The 10,445-nt window shown below is 41.7% G+C and overlaps 1 protein-coding gene across 1 annotated transcript; it reads right to left on the reverse strand.

The window, feature by feature from the left end:
- Positions 1-235: 235 nt before the first annotated feature.
- Positions 236-8,540, reverse strand: hhipl2 (HHIP-like 2). Its single transcript, XM_028565169.1, has 9 exons — positions 8,244-8,540; positions 6,828-7,480; positions 5,743-5,886; positions 5,336-5,667; positions 5,057-5,183; positions 3,126-3,271; positions 2,957-3,038; positions 2,302-2,384; positions 236-825 (listed from the first exon to the last, which is right to left on the reverse strand). The coding sequence occupies exons 1-9, from the start codon at positions 8,538-8,540 to the stop codon at positions 254-256; spliced, it is 2,436 nt and encodes an 811-aa protein (XP_028420970.1). The 3' UTR covers positions 236-253.
- Between the last annotated feature and the right edge of the window lie 1,905 nt (positions 8,541-10,445).

Raw genomic sequence — 10,445 nt, forward strand, 5'->3', positions numbered from 1 at the left:
TTATTTGTACACGCTGTTACTATACAAATCACAACATGTAAATAGGAAAATGTTGGTATTATTTTGTCACTTATTGGGAGCAGTAGGCTAGATGGAGCCGGTTACCTCCAGGATCTGTGCTAAGCTAGGCTAGCGGTGGGGGCGTCAGAGTTACAACACGCACGGAAATGAGAAGGGTATGTATGGACTTATCTAACTCTGGGGGATACGCTGAATAAGACAAAGTCCCAATAAGTCGGCGTGTTCCTTTAAGTTAGTTTTGCATGGTTCTGTTTGTTTTCACATTCTGGTTTGTCTGAGTTTTGTTCATGAAGGCATGATATTGCTTTGCAGATTCTTTCAACTTGATGCTGTTTTTCTTGTGTCCGATTGGCTTCTGCGCAGCTTTCCTTGGGGGGATCTTCCTTGTGTGGATTGTGTTGTCTTTCAGGCTGTTGGGTTTCTTTGGAGCGTTCCGTTTGAAATCAGCTATGGACGTTTGATTGGTCTTTGGCTTTACTTTGCCTTTGAAAGGCTTCACCGCCGTGGTCTTTTTTGATTGTGCCTTGGATTTCTGTCTCAAAGTGTTCTTCCTCGTCTGTGCATTAGCTGGCTGCTTGTTCGGCCCTTTGTTTTTCTTCCATGTTTGCAACTTATTCGTCCTCCCAGCTTTCTTACCAAGTGATTTCCATTTGGGCTTCGGAGCAGCGCTGGTCGTGGTGGTTGTCGCGCTGGCTGCAGTCGTCGTAGGTTTGAGACGGCTCCTCGTCGTCGTTGGTTTGGTGGTGAGTTTGAATTTTCTTGGTGGTGGTCTCGTAGGTTTTTCATTTGTGTCCAGCACAGTCCCTGAAATGGCCCAGATCAGTCAGTAAGTATCCATTTTCAAAGTTTTACTCAACTCCACATATATGTTGCATTGTATAAGCTTGGATTCAATATATGGCTCCAAAAAAAACAGACCTGAATGTTTGAAATGCTTTCCGCTTTTGTCTCTTTCTATTTTAAGTATGTTTGATGTAATATGGGAGACTGCTTTTTCTAGTTTTATATATGACCTCAATGTGTTATACAATTTGGCAGCATGTACACATGAATTGGGGAGAGAAAAAACAAGTTCTGCTGAGGACAAGAACACCAGTAAACAGTGAATGTAGGCGATTTGTTGGCTTGCCAGAACATATGTCTTCTTACACTAACCTCTAACATAAGTTGAATTCACTTGATTATATGCTGTGTGTGTGTGTGTTGTTTATATTTAGTGCACCTAATGAGGCTAAGACCGAAGTCATTGTCGCTCCGGATACTACAGAATGCCAAAGTTATTCATCTTCTGGGGTCCCTTTCTTCAGTGGTACAGTCCAATCTTAGAAACCTTGGTGTTATATTTGATCAGAATATGTTTCTTGAACAACATGTCAGGTCTCTGTCCCGTACATGTTTCTTCCAACTGAGAAACATTGCTAAACTCAGGACCATGGTATCACAAGGGGAACTTGAGATGATCATTCATGGTTTTGTTTCATCACGACTTGATTACTGTAACTCTATTTTCACCTGTCTTAGCAAGTCATCCCAGGAAGGTCTGCAACTAGTGCAAAATTCTGCTGCTAGGCTGTTGACCAGGTCCAACAGAATGTCACACATCACTCCTGTGTTATCCATGTTACATTGGCTTCCAATAAAGTTCAGGATCCAATTTAAGGTTCTAGTTCTGACATATAAAGCATTGCATGGTCAGGCGCCTGTTTATATCTCTGACCTGCTCCAGCCGTACATCACTACCAGGTCACTCAGGTCCTCTGACCAGGGACTACTGGTGGTCCCTCGCACTCGTTTAAAGAGTAAAGGTGACCGTTCTTTCGAAGTGGTAGCTCCGACCTTGTGGAACGCTCTTCCTGTTAACTTACGTTCTGCAATCTCGGTTGACGCTTTTAGAAAGCATTTGAAAACATACTTGTTCCAAATGGCTTTTGTCTCATGTTAGTAATTTTGTTTTTTTTTGAACCCTCACTCAAACTGCATTTATTGTTGTTTGTTTATTTTCTGTTTTGGATTTTAATGTTTTTTAATCAAATGTCTTTTGTGTGAAGCACTTTGTGACTCTGTCTGTGAAAGGTGCTATATCAAATAAATTACTTACTTACTTACTTACCTTAATTATACCCAAACTATTTTCTACTCTAAAAAGAAAAACACCATGGATATATTTCAGTTTATGGTACAATTTCCGAGACTCCACTTTGTCAGATAGTTTTCATGTCAAATAGCTTCTCTGGTATGAACACACCACGGAAATGCAAACGGTAAACTGAGGTGACTTACGTTCCCTGGGAACAAAAGGAATCTTTTTCCCCCTCACTTTGACAGACAGAGGCTTCTGCTTACATTTCCCTGGAGGGGCTCTCCTGCAGAAGTTCAATTGGGTAATGTTCGGTTAATAAATGGCTCTTGTTAGTCTCAGCACAAAACATAATAGACAATTTTGCACATTTAAAAAAGAAGAAAGGCATATGTTACTCTTGTCAATACAGAATGTTCATGAGAGTTTTTGTCTGTGTGCTGTGGAGCATTTTTCACATACCTTGAATTTGTCATTGTGAGAATAAAAAAGAAATTGAAATGCATTTAGTATAAAAGTATAAGTATGGATTTATTAAAAATAAAATCTAGCACCAAATGAATCATTACGCTTGCCCAAAACTTACAAAATGACTAATGTTTCGTAGATTAAATGATTTAAATGAAATCATGGGATTTATGTGACAAATTCAGACAAATTTTGGGTTCTTGGACTTCACCAAAGACCTCACTGGAAAAGCCTTTAATTTAATGCACACATTGTCAGCCATTGCACAGCCTACAGAAAACAAAATTACAACATCATGTATAATAGATGATGTGAATGTTGTTTTCCCAAATCTAATAACACGTAAATGGTGATTAAATGGTTTAATGTAAGCTGTGTCTGATACTACACCTGGAGGGGTCCATGAACTTGAAAACAGTTCCAAAAGGAGACATGGTACTGGGGTATGCAGTGGCTAAAAAATGTAGTTCCCCTAAAAAAATAAAAAATAAGCACAGATAACAGCGCATGAGTACTGTGAAATTGGCACATACCTAAACGCGGTGAGGATGAATGTTACCTGCTTCATCTTCAGCAAACGAGATGATGAACTTGTGGTGATGGTTGATGAGTCCGGGAAATGAGCACGTCTTGGTTTCACCCATGCACACACTCCTCTCCTTCCAGCTTCCTGTTGTCTTATCTTCCTCTAACGCCATGATTCGCCTGCAAGATTGAACAGGATTCATTTCCATTGTTATAACCTACTAACATGGGTTTATCACATTTTAAGGTTCATAATTGTATTTAGAGGTTATACCAGAATAGGTTTACATGGTTTAATTTTCAAAAAACACCATATTTTTGTTGTACTGCACATTGCTGCAGCTCCTCTTTTCACCCTGTGTGTTGAGCTCTCTGTTTTAGCTACAGAGTGAGGCATCACACTTCTGTTCTATCTTTGTGGGGAGTCGCACATGCGCAGTAGCTAGGTAAGGACTACTAGCCAGTCAGAAGCAGTGTATGAGGGCGTGCCCTGACAGTACCTAGGTAAGGACTACTAGCCAGTCAGAAGCAGAGTATGAGGGCGTGCCCTGACAGTACCTAGGTAAGGACTACTAGCCAGTCAGAAGCAGAGTATGAGGGCGTGCCTTGACAGTACCTAGGTAAGGACTACTAGCCAGTCAGAAGCAGAGTATGAGGGCGTGCCCTGACAGTACCTAGGTAAGGACTACTAGCCAGTCAGAAGCAGAGTATGAGGGCGTGCCACGCTAGCAGCTAGGCGAGCATTATAACGTGTGTTACAAAGTGACCACGTTTGTCTCTGAAGTAAAGGCTGGACTACAATAGAGCTGTTTGGAGCAGTTGGTGAACAGTGTTTTCTGTTGGAGATGGTAAGTCCCTTTGGGGGGGGCTTTGGGCTTTTTTCTTTGTAAACCTATAACATGCACAAAAAAAGATATATAACACAATAAATTAAAGGGGGGAACGCCAAAAAGCATAATATGAGCACTTTAAGACAGGAACTAACAGTTAATCTCTGAATTTTATTCTCCTTAAGATGAAGCCACTGAAAACGACTGTAGACAATTTTTGGAAACTAGAAATCGCCACAACAACCCAAACTAAAAACACTTTTACTATAGAAGAAGAAAGAGGAAACTCCTTCACTTCAAATATTAAAGGCATAGTTTAATAGGCCTATTCGTAAATATGCCTATTCCCCTTCTTGCTGAGATTTAGATGAGAAGCTTGATACCACTTTACTTTATTCTAAATATGAAGCTGCAGCCAGCCAACCACAGACTGGAAACAGTAGGAAACAGCTTTTTCTCATGTGTTTTTTACAAAAAACAGTGTATAGACAATAGGTCGAGGTTTTACGGGGGGTTACCAGACTATTTCAAACAGTCTAGCAGTCCCTGTAAAACTATGCATTGATTTTTTACACTTTTTTGTATGGATTAAATATACAAGTGTGTAAATTACAAGCCTTGCCTTTAGCCCTTTTCTTTTCCTGAATAGAACCTTTATGCTAAGCTGGCTCCAACTTCATATTTAGAGTACAAACGAAAGTGGTATCCATCTTCATAGCTTACCCTCAGCACAAAAGCAAACGTGACGATTTCACTAAAAACTCGAATTGTTCTTTTAAATTAAATATAGCAGGTCAGAGTTGGCCTGATACCCTGGGATGATCCTGATTGTTTGTGAAATCAAATGCTTTTTAAGTTTGTTCACATTTTGTCAAACTGGGTATGAATGTATGGAATCAAGTTATTAGGACATACAAAATATTTATGGTGTGGTTAAATATCAGGGGATCAATAGAGATGCTAGAACCCAATTCAAATTGTAAATAAAATAGAAATTTGAGCCTGGGGACTCAGGTGTTGTGACTTTAATGCATTCACAAATGCACTAAAGCTAAGCAAACATGCTGTTCCTTCACTCTTTTTTTTCCCACAACAGTTGGAGTAAACTATCTGGCTGAGATCAACACAACCTTACCCACTCATAAAGTCTCCAAATATGTACAGGCCGTTCAGATTGGGGGATTCACATCCTCTGTACACATATCCCCCTGTCACAGACTTCCCAACATGATGGCTGTATGCAAATACAGGGAGGATGTCATCTGTCGTTGGCAGAGAAAGATGAATTAACTCAAATCTCAGCCATCAAAATTAGATTGAAACTATGGCGGAGATAACAGGTGGTGATAGTATCAGATGAGACCAAAAATAGCTCTCGATTTTTAGTTTCACACGAACAGGAAAAAAAACTCACTCAAGGTGGAATTGTGGCACATTTTTACATCATAGCACTCAAAGCCCTCTTTGGCTCTCCATCCGTAGTTTCCTCCTTTCACAATAATGTCAATTTCCTCATAGCGGTTTTGGCCCACGTCTCCACAGAATATCCTGCCCCTGCCGTATCGGCTGACCGGGTCCCCGCGGTCCACGGAGCATCGCCACATGTTTCTGACCCCATATGCGTACACCTCTGGCCGGGCATCTTGTTCATGGAGGAATGGGTTATCAGCGGGGATCCTGTACTGCTTCCCTGTGGAGTCCCTTACATCTACATCAATGCGGAGAACTTTCCCCAACAGAGCGCTTCTGGGTAGGAAAAAGTAGGATTTAGCAACAGCTGAGAGACTGTCCTCACACTTGAAGAAACCTGAAGCACCTTACTTGTTTTGTGCGTTGCCATACTTCCCAAACGGATCTCCAGCTTTTCCACCATCTCCAGTGAAGATGTACAGATATCCATCGAGACCAAACAGCAGCTGGCCTCCATTGTGGTTTGCGGCTGGCTCCTCGATCTCTAGAATAGCCCTGAATGTAAAAAGGATGTTAAAGGTAAAGGTGTTGTTCAGAGATAAATAGCTAGTGGACATGATTTTTGAGTATGCCATTAGGTCACGATTCATCCGGGCTTTACCTCTCCTTGACTCATAACATATGCCATAGTTATTGTCTATTTTATTACTGGTAAAAATGACAAGGTTTGGTTTTACAGGCTTTTCCTTGGCCTAGAGGCAGTGACTTCTTCTCTGGTTGCCTGGCAAATAATCTCAGTACAACTAGAACTAGCCATTTTTAAACTTCCATATGTGTATGGATTAAACAAAAGAGATGTAGCATGTTAATTAGTGAGCTTTAGTGGTGCTGATCAGCTAATTTTGTCACTTTTGGGGAGAGCCAGGCTAACTGTTTCCCCCTGTTTTTAGTCTTTATGCTAAGCTAGGCTAACCCACCACTGGCAGTAGCTTCATGTTTGCCGCACAGACGAGTGATATTTAGCAAATAAGTTTATATACCCAAAAATGGGTAATGGTGCCAATATGGGATTTCGGGGACATAGTATACATACAGTATACATTATACTGTATACCCTATTTTGAATATGGGCGTTTTGGGGATTATAATCAACTACCGATTTCCGATTTTTTTGGGGGGGGCTATAACAAAATCAGGGACTGTGTATTTAATTCATAGTATCTTATGGGTTTTTTTTGTACTTTTTAAGTGTTGCACATTGCAAAGTTGAGTGTAATAAACTAAGAAAAATAATGTAAATGACGCTCAGGGCCCTGGAAAAGCTTGGGCCGACCCTGAACTGATTCACTGTATGAAGCTCACAACGTGTTTATGAAAGGTATAGTCCTAAATGTCTTTTCAAACGACAGGGTAATTTCAGTAGGTGCAGAACTTTACATCATGAGCCAAACTTTGGTGCAATAAAAAGAGCAAAAGGGAACCGTTTCCTCCGGTACCTCTCTGAGTAAAGATCAGCCACGTTCATATCGTGGGCGGACACCTTCATCTCACTGACTCTAACTTTCTCCAGCTCGCTGTTGACCTGGATGGAGTAGTAGATGAAGAAGCGTCCGTTGTCCCGGTACTTGGGGTGGAAGGCCATGCCCAGGAAGCCCCTCTCATCCCCCAGCCAGGGCGTGGTCATCACCTCCCCGCTCATGTCCAGGAAGGGCTGCTCCAGCCGGCTGCCGTCGCGCAGGTAAACCCACACAAAGCCCACCTGCTCGGCGACGAACATGCGATGTGTGCCGTCGCCGCTGTGTAGCATCAACACGGGGTTCCTGAGGTTGTTGGCCACCTCTGTGAGGCACACCTGGAGACACCCTTGGGGGTCCTCCGCCACCTGCCCCAGGTTGCTGTTCAGGTCAGGGCTCTTCAAAACGTTGGGGTAGCAGTAGTCCTGGTCGGACAGGTCGACCATGCTGCAGAACGTGGACACATCTCGCCCGGATGTGTTCCACAGCAGCTTGTTCCCAGTTAAATATTTCACCACATGGCGACATTTTTCATGAAACTCAGAGCAGTAGCCGAAGCAAAGGCCAGGTAGCTCTCTGACGGGTGTGTACGGGTCCTCGGCATCATAGAGGTGGGCGGCATATGGAGAGCACTCCTGGATGGGGCAAACATGAGACACTACAGTAGAGAGTACTGATTATCACAGAGGCATTTCAGGGCACTGAGGGGGCAGAAGGGGAAAATTAAAGGGAGACTTTGGCTGACTACAGGGAGCTGACCGTCCCAAGTCTGCCATTAGATCAGAGCTGAAGCTTAAAAGTGACAGACATTCTTGTTATCAAAGGGCATTTCAGTACTCAGCCCCCCCTCCCCTCCGCTATGCACGCCACTGCTATAATCATCTAATGTCGAGTTGTTGCTCAGACCTTCCACACTATAAGTGTTGGTAAATGGGAATTTAAGCCTATCCCACTTTAAAAAATATTCTCAACACTCTGTATTGGAGCACTTATTAAAGTTACCTTCATTAAAGTACAAAGTTTTGTGAAATGTTAATTTTATAGAACACATTATAGGTCTTTCAATTCATTGCTATCAAAATATCTCCTTCTCTGGAGTTCTTAAATGTTAATTAAAAGTTGGATTAACAGAAGTAGGCTACTGTGAAAATGAAATAAAGGTTAAATGATGCCTAAGCTTGGATTTCTTTACAATTGTTGCATAACTTTAAATGATGGCTTTAATTGGATACAACTGAAACTAATTCAAAAGTTGATGGAGAGTTGTCAACTGTTTATCGCGCTGAGCAATGTGTTTATTCTGTGTAATAACTTTAGCCAGAAAACCTTACACCCATGCGTCACAGTAGCATCATCTTAAGCGCACAGCCGAACCTTTAAAGAAGAACATGTATTTACCTGGCACATGATTTCCTTCAACATGTCTGCACAGAGCTCATGACCCGCCGCTTCCAACTGGTCAATAACGTCCCAGTATCGTTCCGCGATCATGTTGTCCGTTTTCTGATCGCAGCAGCCAAACTGCTCGTACTGAGTGCAAAACTCCAGGTGCCATGAAGGTTTGAAAGGTGGCTCAAAGTCCAGGCACTGAGGATGAGCTGATGCTGGCTGGGCCGGCACGAGCAACATCACTGATATGAGCAGGATAAACTCAGGAAGGCTCGGCGTCTTTTTGGATGTGCTCGGACGTGCCATCGTGCGTAAAATCGCGCAACGGCCTCCTCTTGGATGGAGCGCAGCTTCCCGCATACTTGTCATATTTGCCGTTTGGTCTCGAAAGGCTTCAACTGTTTGCTCTCCTTTATGTGTGAGCCGGAGTGAAAGTGTACGCGCGTGCACGTGAATGCAATTAAATGGCCGTGCGTCGCAGCAGCCAGTCCCTCCTGCTGCCTCATTTGCCCTCCGCATCTCGACACCTGCTCAATCCAGGTACACACACACACACACACACACACACACACACGCACACACACACACACAGGGCACAGTGTTGAGGTATGCAAACATCAACAGTCTTCCAACACACAAACTGTAATTTTGTCTCATATTCATGTAAAAGTGCCTGCAGGCAGCGTGCTTTTTGTGCAACTACTTGATAGCAGATGTGATTTGTCTTACAAATCTATTGTCCTGGCATGTCAACTTTCCTACATTCAGAGGCGCAGTGAGAGGCTGAGGAGGAGCTTTGACCCTCAGGCGACTAGGATCTACACACACACACACACACACACACACACACACACACACACACACACACACACACACACACACACACACACACAAGTTGACGAAGCTGATGATGATGGGGGTCACATTTCACTGGAATTGTTTACTTGTTAGGATTTTGATGAGATTTTGATTATTAGGTGTACATATCAACTGTAGCCTAAAGGGATTCTAAAAGTTGCACTGCAATTTGGATAGAAATGGGAGTTTCATTTATTGTACATGCTTGTAGGCTGTTAATCTGTTTGCAATGCTTATGTTGAATGAGCTGAAAGGGTAGATCAACCAAAATACACAATAAGCATTAAGACGGGTCATCATGAGCTGCTTTTTAAACTCTTGTTCAACGGTTCAGAAATAGTCAGTTGAGAGATACATATCACAAACATGTGGGTCCCAGCACATTCAGGTGTCCCTGGAAATGAAAAGCATACAAATTGGCAAAAGAAGTGATCAAAAAAGTGTTAAAAGTCAAACCTTCACATTCAGAGGGGAAAAGGATGTTGTGGAGAAAAATAAATCAACGGTGACAACAGTATTAAAGTAGTATTAAATCCAAAATAAAGTAGCCTGGGTATGGCAAGATGTCTATAGGGAAATAGGCACATGCAGATAATACACAGCAGAGACAAGTTATGATCTGTCAATTACAGAAAACAGAACAAGTAGAGGTCAGTGTAAAAAGTATATTAGAGTGTGGAGACAATGTGGAAGGCAGAAAATGCATATGTGGTTTTATGAGAGATACTGGATTGATTGTCTGTGGAGGTTCTCGGTCATCCAGGCCATGGTAGTTCTCTGTGATAAGCAAAGGCAACTGGACTTGCTTGAAATTCTTTAAGACGTTTTTGCCTTTCATCCAAAAGGCTTCTTCTTCTACTGGACAAATTATATGTCTTTTAAATAAAAAAATAAAAAAAGAGATAGAAGAGGATCATATGCAGAAGGAGGCAGTAATGCAACATTATGTCAACTGCAGCAACATGTCAAAGAAGAAGAAGATTTTTTTTTTAATTATTGTTCATTCTTTCAGAATACAGATATACAAACAAACAAAGCAGAATCAAAAAAACACCTCAAAAAACAGAGCTTTTGCCTCGTGTCGCATATAAACAAAACCTAGGAGCTTATATCTTACAAATCAACATAAAGAATAATATAAGAGAAAATAAATAGAAAACAAATAAATAGAAGGGGCTATCTCAAATTAAATTAAGAGTTTTCAAGTAAATAATTCAATTCAAGGGCTTTTTTTTTAATCTTTAACCCGTTTCAATGACTTGCACAAAAGATACTCATTCTTCCAATGGATCAGGGAGGGTTTGGTCCTAAAATATCTACATTTAGGTATAAAAGGTTTTCCTAGAAGCACCA

The sequence above is a fragment of the Perca flavescens genome, chromosome 20, assembly GCF_004354835.1.
Source record: "Perca flavescens isolate YP-PL-M2 chromosome 20, PFLA_1.0, whole genome shotgun sequence".
NCBI classification, from domain to species: domain Eukaryota; kingdom Metazoa; phylum Chordata; class Actinopteri; order Perciformes; family Percidae; genus Perca; species Perca flavescens.

Coding starts and splice junctions, on each gene's coding strand:
- hhipl2 (XM_028565169.1), bottom strand. CDS start 8,540: ATGGCACGTCCGAGCACATCCAAAAAGACGCCGAGCCTTCCTGAGTTT. Junction 5,887..6,827: donor GCTGATCTTTACTCAGAGAG/GTACCGGAGGAA, acceptor TTTTACATTCAG/GGCTATTCTAGAGATCGAGG. Junction 5,668..5,742: donor TATGGCAACGCACAAAACAA/GTAAGGTGCTTC, acceptor TTTCCTACCCAG/AAGCGCTCTGTTGGGGAAAG.